An 18,520-nucleotide genomic window follows, 5' to 3' on the forward strand; every position below is an offset into this window, starting at 1 on the left:
AGTTACGAAAGCTCATTTTGTGTCGTACATAATGGGCGGAATCTTTTATCTTTGCGTTTGATTCCAGACGGGGTGTTTAATTGGATGCACGCTGCCACTTCCGGCTTCTAAATCGCTCAGGCAGCGAAAATAAATAAACTCAGATCAAACTAATCGTCATCCGCTTAATTATAATTCTGTTTATAACATTCATTTTTATTAATATATAAGTTACTGAGAGGAAAAGAGATCAAGTCGGGGGGAGCTGACTATGGTGTAAACGGGGCAGTTTATTGACTCTGACAGCGGCAGGTAAGTGTTGAATCGACTACAGTCGCGTTATGTGACAGTTGTTCAATTGTATTATGAATATAAAAATTTTAACGGTTACATTTAAATATTAACAAGATGCTGCTCCGTTATGGCATAAATAAAACAGTGTGATGTAAATCAAATTGTAGCTGCTAATGTATATGTTGACATCATCTTTAGCATAAAAATGGTTGTTTTATGTCATAACATCTATATTAAACTATCCATCCATAGCATGCACATGATTGGAATTGTTTAATATGCACTCATAAGAAATACAATCATGGTATCTGGTGGTAACACCATGGTATTTTGATTTATAACATAGTAACATATTTACACGATTCTCCATGGTGCTGCTAAGAATACCATGGTACTCTCTCCAAAAACTATGGTATTACCTTAGTATATATATATATATATGTATATATATATATATATATATATATATAAAACCATGAGTATAACAAGGCATTACAATAATATGTCCAAAAACATGGCATTACCTTGGTACTGTGTACCAAAGAAATATAATTCTATGGCACCTGTAAATTGTAGCTTTGTTTGTCATAAAGTTAATTTATCTGCTTCACTTTTATTGAGTTATGTGTCTAATTGCTATTTAATTGTAAATTACTGTCCATTAACCCAAACAAAAATATTGTCCACAATTTGTATGATCCATTCCAAATGTTGAGGCTTATTGACTTGAGATAAAATCCAATTATAGAGATTGAGGCTATTGGTGTGAATATATTTCTGATTGAATACTGGGTATGTTGATTATAGGCGAGCTATTAGGTCTCTTATTAATTCACGTTTTGTTCGAGACACCCGAGCCACTTGTAATAGCTCTAAATACATTTAAGTATCAGGTTAATACTTCATGACTTTTACTGATTTTGATTATTATCATAATTTTGCGATTTTATGAATATAAACACAAATTAAACTTGATAACATGCTTTAAAAGTCCGCCATGACAAATGTTGCATTACTACACTGAATAAAGCATGAATAAATGCAATTAGTTTTCACATCTTAAGATTCTCTGACAGTACACTTGTGCCAGTTGTTTAATTTTATTTCCTAAAGTATGATTTTGCTGGGTTTATATGGACCTGAAACAGATACAGTTGAAGTAAGAAGTTTACATACACCTTAGCCAAATACATTTAAACTCAGTTTTTCACAATTCCTGACATTTAATCGTAGAAAACTTTCACTGTCTTAGGTCAGTTAGGATCACTACTTTATTTTAAGGCTGTGAAATGTCAGAATAAAATGAGAAAGAATTATTTATTTCAGTTTTTCTTTCTTTCATCACATTCCCAGTGGGTCAGAAGTTTACATACACTTTGTTAATATTTGGTAGCATTGCCTTTAAATTGTTTGTACTTGGATCAGATGCTTTGGGTAGCTTTCCACAAGCTTCTCACAATAAGTTGCTGGAATTTTGGCCCATTCCTCCAGACAGAACTGGTGTAACTGAGTCAGGTTTGTAGACCTCCTTGCTCGCACACACTTTTTCAGTTCTGCCCACACATTTGTAATCTGATTGAGGTCAGAGCTTGACTTTGTTGTCCTTAAGCCATTTTGCCACAACTTCTGGAGGTATGCTTGGGGTCATTGTCCATTTGGAAGACCCATTTGCGACCGAGCTTTAACTTCCTGGCTGATGTCTTGAGATGTTGCTTCAATATATCCACATAATTTTCCTTCCTCATGATGCCATCTATTTTGTGAAGTGCACCAGTCCCTCCTGCAGCAAAGCACCCCCCACAACATGATGCTGCCACCCCCATGCTTCACAGTTGGGATGGTGTTCATCGGCTTGCAAGCCTAACCGTTTTTTCTCCAAACACAATTATGGTCATTATGGCCAATCAGTTCAGTTTTTGTTTCATCAGACCAGAGGACATTTCTCCAAAAAGTATGATCTTTTTCCCCATGTGCACTTGCAAACTGTAGTCTGGCTTTTTTATGGCGGTTTTGGAGCAGTGGCTTCTTCCTTTCTGAGCAACCTTTCAGATTATGTCGATATAGGACTCGTTTTACTGTGGATATAGATACTTGTCTACCTGTTTCCTCCAGCATCTTCACAAGGTCCTTTGCTGTTGTTCTGGGATTGATTTGCACTTTTCGCACCAAACTACATTCATCTCTAGGAGACAGAATGCATCTCCTTCCTGAGTGGTATGATGGCTGTGTGGTCTCATGGTGTTTATACTTGCATACTACTGTTTGTACAGATGAACGTGGTACCTTTGGGCATTTGGAAATGCTCCCAAGGTTGAACCAGAATTGTGGAGGTCCACAATTTTTTTTCTGAGATCTTGGCTGATTTCTTTTAATTTTCCCATGATGTCAAGCAAAGAGGCACTGAGTTTGAAGGTAGGCTTTAAAATACATCCACAGGTACACCTCCAATTGACTCCAATTAGCCAATTAGCCTATCAGAAGCTTAAATTAGGCTTGAAATCATTTTCTGGAATTTTCCAAGCTGCTAAAAGGCACAGTTCACTTAGTGTATGTAAACTTCTGACCCACTGGAATTGTGATACAGTCAAATAAAAGTGAAACAATCTGTCTGTAAACAGTTGTTGGGAAAATTACACATGTCATGCACAAAGTAGATGTCCTAAATTACTTGCCAAAACTATAGTTTGCTAATATGAAATTTGTGGAGTGGTTAAAAAATTAGTTTTATTGACTTCAACCTAAGTGTATGCAAACTTCTGACTTCATCTGTACATTGTTCCTATTCTGAAATAACAATCACCTTTCTAAAAACAGCTTACTTATTTTATTGTACAAAAGAAAGTTCATGTTTTAATAAAATGTGTACACTGGATATGAAAAACATATTAAAAATACTTATATGATGCATTTTGAGCCTATTGTAACATGCAAATTGTTCCATATTAATGTATTCTCCTACTTTATGATGCTTACATTGCAAGCCATTAAATAATCATTATTGATGTACAGGGCTGTATACTTGTGCTTTACATTTTCATTTTACTAAATAGATTTTAGTTTAAGAGGGACAATGAAACATTTCACTATATTTTAGCAACTAAAATTAGTTTCCAGATCAAGCAATAATTGGCAGACCTCCTGTTGAAGACCTGTAATCTAGCTCTTTAACGACTTTGTATGGTGGCATTATCTTCAATTATGTTTTCCACAGGTGTATGTGTGTGCATGCTGGTCTGCTGGAATGTTAACATTAGCCAGTAAGCTGAAGAGGGAGGAGGGGGTGAGGGCCGGTCGGGCCCCTACAGGATCTAACGATGCCGCTCATAGAGTGTCCATCAGAGACCGGCTTCTCATCAAAGGTATGAATGACTGATCAAAGGCTCCGTCTGTCCAATTGATGAGCTCATGAGAGGAAAGGACAGAAATGAGGGCTGTCTGAATCATATTAGGGTCAATCCATCCATCTATCTTTCTATCTGTCTTCCATCCATCTGTCCATCTATCTTCCACTATCATCCATCCATCATCACTCTTTCATTTCTATCCATCCATCCATCCATCCATCTGTCCATCTGTTCCATCTATCCATCCATCATCACTCTTTTCTTTTGTTCCATCCATCCATCTGTCCATCTCTCTGTCCATCCATCACTAATTTTTTCCATCCATCCTTCCATCTATCTATCCATCTGTCCATCTATCTTCCATCCATCCATCTATATATCCATCTGTCTATCTTCATCAGTCCATGCATCCGTCACTAATTTTTTTCTATCCTTCCATCCATCCATCTATCCATCTGTCCATTACTCTTTCTTTTCTATCCTTCCATCCATCTATCCATCTATCTTCTGCCCATCCGAACCATTACTCTTTCTTCTCTATCCATCCATCTATACTTCATCTATCCATTCATCCCTCATTCTTTTCTATCTTTCCATCCATCCATCAATCCATCCGTCCATCTATCTTCCGTCCATCCATACATTACTCTTTTCTATCCTTCCATCTATCCATCTGTCTATCTATCTTCCATCCATCCATATATCTATCTATCCATTTGTCTGTATCTTCCATCAATCCATGCTTCCATCACTCATTTTTTTCTATCCTTCCATTCATCTATCTATCCATTACTCTTTCTATTCTTGCATCCATCCATCTTTCTTTTTCATCCATCCATCATCCATCCATTACTCTCTTTTCTATCCATCCATCCATCCATTACTCTTTCTTTTCTATCTGTCTACCTATCCATCCATCATCACTCTTTCTTTACATCCATCCATCATCTGCCATCCATCCATCACTTTCTTTTCCATCAATCTGTCATCCTTCCATCCCTCTTTCTTTTCCATCCATCACTCTTTCCATCCATCCATCCATCACTCTTTTCTATCTACCTATCCATCATCATCATCACTCTTTCTTTACCATCCATCCATCCTGCCATCCATCACTTTCTTTTTCATCCATCTGTCATCATCCATCGCTCTTTCTTCTTAATCCATCCATCCATCCATTACTTTTTCATGTCCATCCATCCATCCATCCATCCCTCTTTCTTGTCCATCCATCCATCCCTCTTTCTTGTCCATCCATCCATCCATCTGGACTTTTTAATCTATATGGGCTGGTTTGAAATGCTAGAATATGTCTGAATCTAGAGATCACGATGAGTCTAGTTGTGTTGTGTGATGCCTGAGCTCTGCAGGGAGGTTTTGGAGCGGGTGTAGGGTGCCATGTGATGTAAGCTAGATCAGGAGAGCAGCACAGCTCTATTTATAACATAATGGGAGGAGTTTTAGTGCTTACAGAACATCTCCCATCCACTGTCAAACACTCAGGCTATTTTTTGAGTCAGTGAGGCTATTCGATCCACCCCAACTGAACATGTAGAGACAACATCGTAAGAATGCAGGGGGCCATATATAGCAAGTTATAGCTGTGTCTGGTATAAATGTTTCATTGACCATACTTCCAATAATATATTGAACAAATCCAGGCAATAATTCCAGTAAAAAGTAAATTAAAATAATGTGAATTGATTATGAAACCATTGACGTACACTTGCGGCCAAAAGTTTGGAATAATGTGCATATTTTGCTCTTATGGAAAGAAATTGGTACTTTTATTCGCACAAGTGGCATTCAGCAGATCACAATGTATAGTCAGGACATAATAATGTGAAAAATTACTATTACAATTTGAAGAAAAAAAAAAAAACGGTCAGAACTTCTTAAACTACTTCAAAGAATTCTCATCAAAAGATCGTCCACATGCAGCAATGACAGCTTTGCAGATCCTTGGCATTCTAGCTGTCAGTTTGTCCAGATACTCAGGTGACATTTCACCCCACACTTCCTGTAGCACTTGCCATAGATGTGGCTGTCTTGTCGGGCACTTCTCACACACCTTACAGTCTAGCTGATCCCACAAAAGCTCAATGGGGTTAAGATCCATAACACTCTTTTCCAATTATATGTTGTCCAATGTCTGTGTTTCTTTGTCCACTCTAACCTTTTCTTTTTGTTTTTCTGTTCCTAAAGTGGCTTTTTCTTTGCAATTCTTCCCATGTGGCCTGCACCCCTGAGTCTTCTCTTTACTGATGTTCATGAAACTGGTGTTGAGCAGGTAGAATTCAATGAAGCTGTCAGCTGAGGACAGAGGCATCTATTTCTCCAAGTAGAGACTCTGATGTACTTATCCTCTTGTTTAGTTGTACATCTCGCCTTCCACATCTCTTTCTGTCCTTGTTAGAACAGTTGTCCTTTGTCTTTGAAGACTCTAGTGTACACCTTTGAATGAAATCTTCAGTTTTTTGGCAATTTCAAGCATTGTATAGACTTCATTCCTCAAAACAATGACAAGTTTCTAGAGAAAGCTGTTTCTTTTTTGCCATTTTTTTGACCTAATATTGACCTTAAGAACATGCCAGTCTATTGCATACTGTGGCAACTCAAAAACAAATACAAAGACAATGTTAAGCTTCATTTAACAAACCAAATAGCATTCAACTGTGTTTGATATAATGGCAAGTGATTTTCTTGTACCAAATGAGCAATTTAGCATGATTACTCAAGGATAAGGTGTTGGAGCCTGTGTTTCTCCTGAGGTTAACTGTGGGTTTTTCTTTGTATCCCGAACAATTCTTCTGGCAGTTGTGGCTGAAGTCTTTCTTGGTCTACCTGACCGTGGCTTGGTATCAAGAGATCCCCGAATTTTCCACTTCTTAATAAGTGATTGAACAGTACTGACTGGCATTTTCAAGGCTTTGGATATATTTTTAAATCCTTTTCCAAATTAATAAAGTTCCATTACCTTGTTATGCAGGTCTTTTGACAGTTCTTTTCTGCTCCCCATGGCTCAGTATCTAGCCTGCTCAGTGCATCCACGTGAGAGCTAACAAACTCATTGACTATTTATACACAGACACTAATTGCAATTTAAAAAGCCACAGGTGTGGGAAATCAACCTTTAATTGCCATTTAAACCTGTGTGTGTCACCTTGTGTGTCTGTAACAAGGCCAAACATTCAAGGGTATGTAAACTTTTGATCAGGGCCATTTGGGTGATTTCTGTTATCATTATGATTTAAAAAGGAATAATGTGATTATGTGATAATAAATGGCTTCATATGATCACTATCCTTAAATAAAAGACAGTTTGGTTTTTTTTGCATGATTTTTCAAAATCAACGCCAAAATTTCACAATTTCTGCCAGGGTATGCAAACTTTTGAGCACAACTGTATGCCAAAATATTGTTCATAACAGTACGGAATGTATGAATAACAATTGTGTGAATGTTCTGTACACGTGAATATACAAAGATATGCATACTGTAATAGCTTAAACATGTATGTGTGATACCACGATGATTTACAGCAACTGTATTTTGCATGGAATTTACAGCATGACCTCATGAAAATTATGACCTGATTATCGAGCCGTGTAAAAATAATTTAGCAACGTGATTCTATGAGACCAGGTTTTGACATTTTTGCATCCATGCTTGTGTAAAAAATACACTCACACCCACTGCCTGCAAAGACATCCGTTAATAACCAAGATTTGGTTGTATTCTTAATGAGAACTCTTCTGCTTATAAATATTACATAACATTCTGCTTAATACTACATTTAAGTGTTAATTCATTATTAATCTTATTAAATTAACATTTCTGTCAATTTGGCTGCCTGTTACCTTTTATATATGACCTTTATATATGACCTTCATCAAGTTGTATCGCATATGTTAGCTCGCTAATTGCTAATATGCATGTTGTATTACAGTATGTTAACTTGCATGTTCAATTCAAACGTTCCAACTAAACAGCAATCTAACAACTTAATGCAACTCATACAGTGCTATCATTAAAAATGTATGAACATATTGTTCTAGCTACTACCATATGTTGCGTCATGAAATGCTCTTTTTTAAATAGTATTGTTATCTTCCCTGAAGTCCACTGATAATTTTAGTAATAATATTTAGATAATTTAGATAATTTCTTGCATTAAAACAGTCATAATTTAGCAATATATGATAATTTTCCACCCTGTCTCTGGCCCTCTGTCTGAAATGCTCGGTTTTGTTCTAAGCGCCTCCTTAAAACCTTTTTTTTGCATGATCAGTCATATTTTCAAAATCAATATCAAAATGTCACAATTTCTGCCAGGGTATCGCAAACTTTTGAGCACAACTGTATATATACAAGTCATATGCCTATATATGCACACTTGCCTATCAGTACTGAGCAGACATGTTATAATTTATGTTTTGCAGAGGTTGCAGAACTTGAGGCCAATCTTCCAAGTGAGTATCTACAGATTATTTGTACATTCTTAAATAAAAGGTTAGTTCACCCCAACAGGGTTTTACTGGGACAAAAATGGTCTTTGGTACACTGGATATGAATTATGTTTCACCATCTAAGTATATGGAACCTTTTGAATGCAGAATTGTTTTACTTTAAAGTGCTATGTGAAATCAAACTAAACTTAATTTAAGTAACACCTTATTTCTATAATTATTTTGTTTAGAATGATTAGCTATATTGACCTAACCACAGAAATGAGGAGCCATCCATAGTCTTACCTATTCTTGTGGAATTGCACTGTATATCTAAGGGCAAGTACATAAAGGGGGTTTAAAGTCTGAACCTCCAAGACAAATTATGGACAAACTTTTCTTCCTGTCTAATATACAGTATGTTCTGTTCGAAAAATGTTTCATATTAGGAAATAAACTGACCTTGTTTGCCTTCAGATATTTCTAAAGATTACTTAAACTATTAGGAGCCTGAAGAAAGGAAAACGATATCTGTTATGGTGTAGGAAAAAAAAAAAAATTTCACTAGCACAGTCCCAACTCAGTAAAGTGTTCTACTCATGGGAACATTCAAACTATTATAACCAGTCTTGCTAAGTTTATTTATGAGAAATATTTATTGTGCTGAAAATGATTTCTGAAAAATAGTAGCCTAAACACATTAAGTAACTAACTACAACTGCCACGGCTCTAATGAAAATGTCTTAATAGATTCCACCTAATAGATTAGCATATTTAATATGAAACTGCAACATTTTTGACAAAATACCACAATTACTGTTACTGCTGTAAAATTGTGATCAATTTTAATAAGTGTAATGTGTTTTTGAAAAATAATCCAGCGGTTCCAATTTTCATTTTTGGGTGAACTGTTCCTTTGAATTCTCAGGATTGCTTATTTATTCTTCTTTCTTTCATATTTTGTCTGCATGATTTTGTGCCTTAATTCTCTCCTTTTTGCAAATATAAAAAACTAACTGGTTCTGTTAATTCCAGTTTTCCAAATTTGTTGTGATTGTATTCTACTATCCTTAATATTATTATTTTTGCAGATACTTGTAAAGTTACATTTCCTGATGAAAACAAACTATGTCACTTCCATTTGGCAATTTCTCCAGGTAAATCTTAATTCATGTTTAAAAGGTTCAGTTGTAAACCATTGACTGTTGCATATAAACCGTGCTGAACAATAAAACTGTCAGACGCACCTGATTCATATTCAGTATTAAGGCCTGTTCACACCATGCGCAAAATTTCAACACAACATTGTTGCCGGCGGGCCCGCAAGAAAAAAATAATTATCAAAATATCAACTGCACAAAATAGGTATCGTTTGAAAGCTTAGAAGCTCTACTTTACAATGCATGTAGGCATCATGACCAAAACTGACCAAGTGCTTTGAAATTTGCAGACAAATTAGAAGAGTTCAGTTTTGACAATTTATAAAAAATCTTGCACTGCACATATTATTGTTATCAATTAAAACATCAAACTGATCAAATAGCCATGTGTCATTTCATTGGAAAGCTCTCAAAGAGTAAAAATACAACCAGCCTATTTGTTTTACCCACAGTCAAAAATATACTCGAGTAATAGCCAAGTATATATTTTTTGGCATACGTTACGTGTAAACAGCTTATTTACCATGTTTTCGCTTATAACTTCATTAAAAACAACAATGTAATCGGATGCATAGATCATTAGATAATCCACACAAAGCACAGTGTGTACACAGCACATAATGTCGGCTATAAACACGTTAGCTTTCCTGGATCAGATGACTTCATCAGAAATTATGTAGTATGTTGTCCAGCATCATGGAACACTAAACCAATCGTATTAGGATTCAGATCACTGCAACCAGAGGTGGAAGCAAACCAAATATGGGCAGAGAGGATCGCTCACTGTAATTACATATGGCCACCACTAGATGGTGCCAAGTAAATGACACAGAATGGAACTGAATGAGATCTCGTTATTCATGCCTGCATGCCTTGGAGAGAGAGCGTACCTTTAGTCATTGTTGTATTTGCATGTGTAATTAGTTTTTATGTCTAATTATTAGTTTTTATTTGTTTGTAGATGTTTTTGGACAATAGGATACATTATTATTGTAATGCCATAACTTTGATTGCTTTGTTGTTTCAAGACAAAATTGATACTCCCGTACAGGGGACATGATTGGGAACAAAACAAAAGCAGTTTTTCAGAGCTACCTTATTTACACCCTGAGATATATAATGTCAGTCAGAAAAGTGTTTTTTTTTTTTTAGCAGTTTCTTAGGCTGAGAGTCTCAGAATTTATCATAATATATATCATTAAAAATATGAAAAAGTTTTCTTTACAATGATACCAAACACTTGACCCTTTTAAAGCCTTAAGTTATAAGCCTTTACATTTGGGTATGCCCAACATTCAGTCATATTTATTTATTTCAACACTTGTACTGTTGTTATTAATACTAACTGTAAAATGATATAAGTTATAAAAGTTATATTCTGTGATATACCATTACATTTAAGAGAGAGGTTATATTTAGCATTAAAGCATGTGAATTATCTAAGTGCATTTCACTTTTGTTCAGGTGTCGCATTTGAAAGTGAATAGTTTTGGTGCAAAAAATATATATATTTTTTTGTATGTGTGTATTTTGCATTGTTTTGTTGCGTTGGTGTGAATAGGGCTTTAGGCATTGTTCTTAACACACTTTCAAAAAAGACAGTTCATATTTTGTAAGTCTAAATGTAGCATTTAATCTCTACAAAAATCTCTTCAGATGAAGGCTATTACCTGGGAGGAAAGTTCCAGTTTGAGATCAAAGTTCCTGAAGCTTATAATATGGTGGTAAGTACCCGCGACACATCCTGAAGTAATGAGGTAATGCCACACCAACTCACTCGCATCGCAACAATGATTTTATTAGTCCATTTGTAAGCGAGGCAATTAAATAGATGTTTATAGGCATTACTGATGCTCTGCTGTGTCTGATTTTAATGAAATAGCTGCCTGAGTGTGCTCACTCAGATAAACACGCACAACCAGACCAAATCCTGACCTTAGAGGACCTACAATAGTCCCCTCAAGCCTGTGTAGAGTTCCAGACAGAAACCTTAGCTCTGGCATCCAACTTTAGACCAAAACCATAACATATTACTAAGAAGGCATAAAGAAACAATCCACAGTGATCATTTACAAGCCTAGATGCATTGTAATGACTAAAAGAGGGGTCCTGATTTTAAATTCTGAAGGTTTTTTTGGACCGAGACCTAAATAAAGACCAAATATGAGCCCAGGCTTGCACCACAAATGGGGCTGTAGTTTAACAATTCATGTACTGCTCTCCACAGCCTCCCAAAGTCAAGTGCTTGACTAGAATATGGCACCCAAACATAGCAGAAACTGGCGAGATCTGTCTGAGGTTAGTATTGCATATTTTAGTTCATTCTTTATTCAGACGTCTTGAATTACCAGGCTGATATATTGATGTGATTCATTTTGTGAATTACATCTTTATTTTGTTAGATTTAAACTGAAATCAGCTGTTATTCCCCCCAAAAAACCTTAAATCTCTCGCTCTCTCCATAGTTTATTGCGAGAACATTCAATTGATGGTACTGGCTGGGCACCAACACGCACACTAAAGGTAATTCCTTTTGTTCAAACTCTTTGGGATATTCGAGACAGTGCTTACAAGGAAATCCTTCATTTCTCTTTTTCTACATTTCTGCAATTAATTCAGCTTCAGTGCTTGTTCTTTGTTTTTCTTTCTTTTTTCTTTTCTTTCTTTCATTCTTTTTCTTTCAAATTCAGATTGCTTTATTGGCGTAACATACATAAGCACATATTGCCAAAGCATTGCAGAAAAACAAGCAAGTTTTTCTTTTTTCCTTTGTTTCTTTCCATGCCACCCTCAGATCTGAAACCTACCATAATCTGTTGCATCAACAAATGGCGAACAGAATGGGATCAATGCGTTACAACAAATTGCATGAAATCAACCCTGTTGTGGGCAAAAGACACATCTTTAATTTCGGTAATCACTGGGATCAGATCATTCATACCCGTTGCTAAATAGGACATTCCAGACTCGCACATACATTTTTTATATCAGATTAAGATTCACTATTATGCTCCGCATGCCAGAGTCCACTATCTTCAAAGCATATTTTATTGGATTGTGCTGGTTTTATTTCTTTTACGGAATTATTTTACCCGGCAAACACTTTTGAAGACATTTTAAAAAAATAAACTTTAAAAACCTTATTTAGGTTTTTAATCACTCTAACTTTTAATATATTAGAACGTGTTTTTCGCCATGAAAATAGCCATGGAAGCTGGGATGGCGTAAAATCACTAAGTAACTAAATTAATTTTCTTTCTTTCTTTCTTTCTTTGTATTTCTTTTTACTTTTTCTTTCTTTCCTTTTTTATTTTACTTTCTTTCCATTTCTTTATTCATCTTTTCCTTTTCTTTGTTTTTTCTTTTTCTTTCCTTTTTTTCTTTTCTTTTTTCTTTCTTCTTTTTTATTTTTCTTTCTTCACTTTTTCCCTTTTCTTTTTCTTTCTTTGTATTTATACTTCACTTTTTCCCTTTCTTTTTCTTTTTCTTTTTTCTTTCTTTATTCTTCAATTTTTCCCTTTTCTTCCTTTTCTTTCTTTCCTTTTTTCTTTCCAGTTCTTTACTTTTTTCTTTTTCTTATTTATTCTTCACTTTTTCCCTTTCTTTTCTTTTCTTTCTTTTTCTTTTCCTTTTTCTTTCCTCTTTTTCTTTCTTCTTTTTTGTTTTTCTTTCTTTCTTTGTATTTCTTTATTCTTCACTTTTTCCCTTTTCTTTTTTCTTTCTTTACTTTTTTTCTTTTTTGTTTTGTCTTTTTCTGTCTTATCTTTTCTTTCTTTCCTTTTTTCTTTTCTTTTTCTTGATTTCTTTTTTCTTTTTTATCACCTAACATTTATATAACCTATCATTTATCATTGTTGACATTTTTACATATTTTTTTTTTCTTGCCTAAAAGTGCTGATAATGGAAATGCAGATATTTTATATCAATTTATTGGTTAGTTATTACAACTAAAACATTTCAAAGTATACGGTGTAATATTATTTGTATAAATCAGTATGATCTATCTTTTTCTGTGGTGGCAAATCTGTATTTGTAACACATTTTTTATGTCTTTAGGATGTAGTATGGGGATTGAATTCACTCTTCACTGTAAGTCCTAAAGCAATCCTCATAAAAGATGTTGAACAACCAATTTTTCTTAGTTTTTAAATAGGGTTTATCTTGAAATCGACATCGACAAGTTTTTTTGTGTCTCAGGATCTTCTTAACTTCGATGACCCACTGAATATAGATGCAGCAGAGCATCATTTGCGGGACAAGGTAGGAGAACAGCCACAAATTTACAAAAATATCACTATATCGATTTTTTTCAGCCTTTTGGTGATCAATATATATCTTGAGAAACTGCTTAAAGAGTGTTTTTGTTTTTCTTCAATTAGAGGAACAATCATTTTGCCTAAACAACCATTGTTACCAAGTAGATTCAATAATATGTTTAGTGTAAGAACTAAAACACAGTAAAAATCTAGTGATAACTAATCAAGGCATGTTTCCATATGGTTTTTCCCTAAATGAACACATGGAAGAATGTTTAATAATTTTTAATCGAGTATTAATAACTCAATACATATAAATGTATTAAAACATTAATAAATGGCAAAACATTTTAAAGCATGTAAAATGCCACGTGGACGTTCTGAGAGATTTTAAATCAGTGTTTTTAACTGATATACTTAAAAAGGACAGGTTGAAAGAACTGATTCATGAAAATTAGGCGATACTGATATCTGATTATTTAGAACACCACCTGCAGATACCGATAGTTTGGTGGTTCTCCTTTTTTTTGCTACCTTGTTTCAAATCACTGATACTTTATTCTTTATGTCTCTACATGTCTTCCATGTTTCAGAGTAACTGGTCTCAGTGGCCATGTTTACATGCAACCAAATAATCCGTTTATAATCCGACTGATAGCGCAATCGGATTGAAAAGCATTCGTGTAAACACAAAAATGAACCGACTGAGCTGGATCTGAATGAAATTTCCATCCGATTGAAGGGGGTGGTGTAGACTTAAAATAATCAGATTAAAATAAAAATATTAGCCATGTAAACATTTGAATCCGACTTCTTCCTCAATCGTATTCTAAAAACCTTGCGCTCATGCAAGAGATGTGGTGTGTATGTATGTTTATACACAATACTCTTTGCAGGAACCTAACTTATACAAAGCAATGACGAAACACATTATTAAGGGTATGCGGGCTCGCACTGAATATTCTGCAGGGCACATATGTTCTTTTATGACATCACATAAAGCAAAAAAGAACACTGGGTCATTCTTAATAGGGACTTTTAAGCAGCGGGTGCGGTTACGGCGTTCTGTGTTCCATTGCGTGTATGCGACTTCACTCACTTCCTGACGTCGAAACCATCATTTCTAAAGCATTTCATCTTTGCCATAGTGACAGTCGATCGTACGTAACAGATTAGGAAAGTAAACGTTAGAATATGTTTTACAAGAGATGATGCAAAGTGAACACAGTAAATAGCCTAAACATCCTCCTCAAAACTTATGGTAAATTACACGGTTATAGGCTTTGAATAATAAAAACTCAAAAATATCGGTAGCCTATTAATAATAATATCTATGTTTTAGACGTAGGCTATTTATTTCGTACAAGAGTAAAACTCTTCCTCTGACAGTTATTTAAAACTGCAAGCATCCCTTATCTTACTGTTTTAAAATGCCTACCTTTTTTTTGCTCTTGAATGATTAAATGCTCCATTCTGCCGTCAATATTGCTTAGTGATTTTTGCGTAGCGTCCCATCCGCAGCTGTTGCTTAAAGTCCCTATAATTTTGTTTCCATTCCACATCTGTAAACTCCTTTAAGGACAGCTCTCACCCACCTGTCTTCGTACTCGCATCCACAGATGCCTGCTGTTAGATTGGAGGAGGAATGAGCATGAGGCAAATACACTATATGGCCAAAAGTTTGTGGACGCCCCCTTCTAATTAACGACTTTGGTTACTCCATTAAATCCAGTAAAGAAAAATCTTAATGTTTCTTTATGTAATGGTTTGGGCTTTGTGTGCTTCCAAATTTGTGGCAACTGTTTGGGGATAGCCCTTTTCTGTTCCAGCATGACAATGCCCCTGTGAACAAAGTGAGGTCCATAAAGAAATGGTTTACTGTGTCTGGCATGGAAGAAATTGACTGGCCTGCACAAAGCCCAGACCTGAACCCCACTGATCACTTTTGGGATGAACTGGAACAGCAACTGTAAGTCAGGCCCCATCGATCAACATCAGTTCCTGACCTCACTGATAGCCTTGTGTCTGAATGAGAGCAAATCCCTGCAGCCATGTTCCTACATACAGTATAGTGGAAAGCCTTCCCAAAAGAGTGGAAGCTGTTATTACAGCAAAGAAGGAAACTGATGCCTAAGGTTTTGAAATCAAATGTTCATCAAGCACATATGGTGTCCACAAACTTTTGGCAATATAGTGTACATGGTAATATCAGACAGGGTATTAGACGCTGCTTCTAATTCTTCGTTTGCCGAGTAGAGTGAGTAACATAAGAAGAAAGATTTTCTGGCATATTTTCTAGATATCTCAACGAAGCAAAAATGCCATTTACAGACTTTAGTTCCATTCTCACTTTCTCAGCCTTCCTCTGCTTCTTCAGAACGCAACGACTGACTCTCTTCGCATGCACAGAATTTGGTTCGGAATACATGTAATGCACATGTAAACGAATATTTGTATCGGACTGCAAAGTTTAGGGGACATATAAACTGTACATTCTGCAATCGAATTGAATTTATTCAGATTGATGAAAATGTGTGCATGTAAACATAGCCAGTGAAATTCTAGCAATGCAAAGCTTATAAATTGCAAATCTGTTGTCATTATCACCCAATTCAAATTCCACACATAAGACATTTTGTGTGTTGCCGATGTCTGATGGTGCAGATAACTGCTTTTATTGGCTGATACATTGGTGCATCTCTAACGAAATTGAACAAGACATCATAAGACTAACTTATAAATCAAAGGCTATTAAAATGTGTCTTTCCAAGTACTGTCACACTAAGAATGACCTACAGTGGTCTACAATAGAGGTTTCTGGTTCAGAAAATGTAATGGCCAAATTAAAGCATGATATTTGTTTAATTACATATATATGCAACAAAATAGTATTGTAAATGCTTGATATATCAGACAGCCATACATTAAGTGCATTTGCAGGTAGGATGTTTATTCAAACCCATCCAGTCTCTCAATTTTTGCCATTTTAGGAGGACTTCAGGAGCAAAGTTCAGGACTTCATCAAAAATTATGCAAGATGATGTCTCTGTTTGCCACGCAAGCAACTATCACATGCATGTGACTTTGCAGATGCACGCCGACCCCGTGTATCCCGACTGCAACAGAGACAAAATCGTAAACTTTTCAGACATACTTGGGGAGCGAAGAAAGTTATAATGCGTGATGAATGACGCCTCAAGTCCCTGATGAAGATTTGGGGGGGATTGTGAGCTTTTCCACAGCTGATGCTCTTGCAGGTTCCTCTCAATCAAGTAGGCTTTTATTTCCCCCCAAAAAAGAAATGAAGAAAATAGTACAAAGAGGGTGATTATGACTATGAGGACGTATAGCCTCTCTGATGTCACCTCCAATGCTAGTGCCTCTGTGTTTTTACCACATATAACTGGAAAACATGTTTTAAGCCAACTTCCGCTGCAGTTTGCTTCTTCTTGAAACTTAACAACCTACAGAGATTCATTCTTTCATAAGTGATGTCATAGATATCCCAAAGTTCATTAGCTTGTTCACGCTGGGGGAGGAGCCCCACACTGCTCGTACCACCAATCAGAGGAATCTCAAACTACGCAAAGCACTGATGTCCCACAGAAAACGTTGGCTTAAGTTCTTCGTTGGGGGATTCTGTAAAGCCATTTCTCGTAACTCAGAACCTCCTCTTGTGTAAAATCACTGCATTATCAGACTACTTCACATTACACGTGCACACATGCCAATATCAGAATATCTGCGGGTGCCTGTGAATGAGTATTAAACATTTTTCAATTAAGATCTGTGAGTCATTAACGGGTGAATCTCACAAAAACATGGCCAGGTCATTTTTCACACCAGAATCAAAAGAAAAAAATATATTTAGATTTAGGAAAATTGAACATTTTAAGGACCATTTAGAGTTTTGCAGTTATTTTTCCAAATTTGTATTATTGTAATCCGTACATTTACTTTTTAATTTTGTGATTTCATTTTTTCTTAATGGTGCTTGGCAATAGATATTCATTACTGTAATACAGTATTTTATACTTATAGTAAAAAAAAAAAATAATAATAATAATAATAATAATAATAATAATAGTTTAAATCAGCGTAAATTTAAGAGTACACAAAAATTCAAACATGATGTATAATTACTTTAAAATTTAAGTAATATATCATTATTTCTTGCATCACTTGCCATATAAATAATGTCAAAATGCAAAAAAAAAAATAAAAAATAATAATAATTCTTAAATGGTACAAAAAAATAGCTTTCATTGTCTTTAAACAAAATATAGTGTATTTCTTTTGATTTTGACCTGGACATGTTCTTGACTGGTTTTGGGAGATTCAACATGCTTTCGTAGGTATTTCTTTCAGTATATACACGTTCAGCTTTACCAGTGTGTGCACATGTAAAAGAATACTTGTATGCTAGTATTGTGTTTTTGTGTGAGCGAGCGACTGTATGTGTGTGTGTGTATGAGAGTGAAAGAGACTGGTAATTGAATACATGTCTGACTTTGGTAGCATGCACTGGGCTACTGAACAGCTCAGCCATAAAAGCCTGTTAAATTAGTGAGGATTTACTTTAATTTGTCTCTCTCTCTCTCTTTAAAAGTGTGTATCCATTTGTAAAGTATATTAAAGAGGAATTCTACCACTTAGTAAGGTTTTGGACTTATGTGTGCTTGAGCGTTATGATTGGTTGTGTCTGAAAACCTTGTGTGCTACCTACTTAAGCAGTATATTTGGGTCTCATAGAGTGTCCCCAAAAAATGCTTAGACACTTAAGGCATGCCTGATAATGTATGAATGCCACTGCAGTAGATATCAAACCATGTCATATTTTATTTGAAAGATTTTACATATACTGTTCAAAATGAAGATAAAACTATTTGTGGACACTTTCTGGTTGCCAAACGTTAGTCGAACATGTCCATAGTTAAAGGGAAAATACATTCTCTTATCATTTACTTATTTACCCTTGTGTCATCCCAAATGTGTACGACTTTCTTTATACTGCTGAACACGAACTAAGATTTTTAGAA

The 18,520-nt window shown here is 35.3% G+C and overlaps 1 protein-coding gene across 1 annotated transcript; it reads left to right on the top strand.

Moving 5' to 3' along the window:
* The first annotated feature begins 80 nt into the window (after nt 1-80).
* ube2f (ubiquitin-conjugating enzyme E2F (putative)) lies at nt 81-18,132 on the top strand. Its single transcript, XM_051703664.1, has 10 exons — nt 81-291; nt 3,485-3,632; nt 8,060-8,089; nt 9,157-9,222; nt 10,882-10,949; nt 11,453-11,523; nt 11,691-11,748; nt 13,282-13,314; nt 13,423-13,485; nt 16,472-18,132. The coding sequence occupies exons 2-10, from the start codon at nt 3,515-3,517 to the stop codon at nt 16,520-16,522; spliced, it is 558 nt and encodes a 185-aa protein (XP_051559624.1). The 5' UTR covers nt 81-291; nt 3,485-3,514; the 3' UTR covers nt 16,523-18,132.
* The last annotated feature ends 388 nt before the right edge of the window (nt 18,133-18,520 follow it).

This window comes from Myxocyprinus asiaticus, chromosome 7 (genome assembly GCF_019703515.2).
Source record: "Myxocyprinus asiaticus isolate MX2 ecotype Aquarium Trade chromosome 7, UBuf_Myxa_2, whole genome shotgun sequence".
Taxonomy (NCBI): domain Eukaryota; kingdom Metazoa; phylum Chordata; class Actinopteri; order Cypriniformes; family Catostomidae; genus Myxocyprinus; species Myxocyprinus asiaticus.

What these genes read in the sequence shown, in the direction of transcription:
- ube2f (XM_051703664.1), top strand. Translation starts at nt 3,515, where the DNA reads ATGTTAACATTAGCCAGTAAGCTGAAGAGGGAGGAGGGGGTGAGGGCC. An exon ending in ACTTGAGGCCAATCTTCCAA is followed by an intron (nt 8,090 to 9,156) that starts GTGAGTATCTAC and finishes TTATTTTTGCAG; the next exon opens with ATACTTGTAAAGTTACATTT. An exon ending in GATTGAATTCACTCTTCACT is followed by an intron (nt 13,315 to 13,422) that starts GTAAGTCCTAAA and finishes TTTGTGTCTCAG; the next exon opens with GATCTTCTTAACTTCGATGA.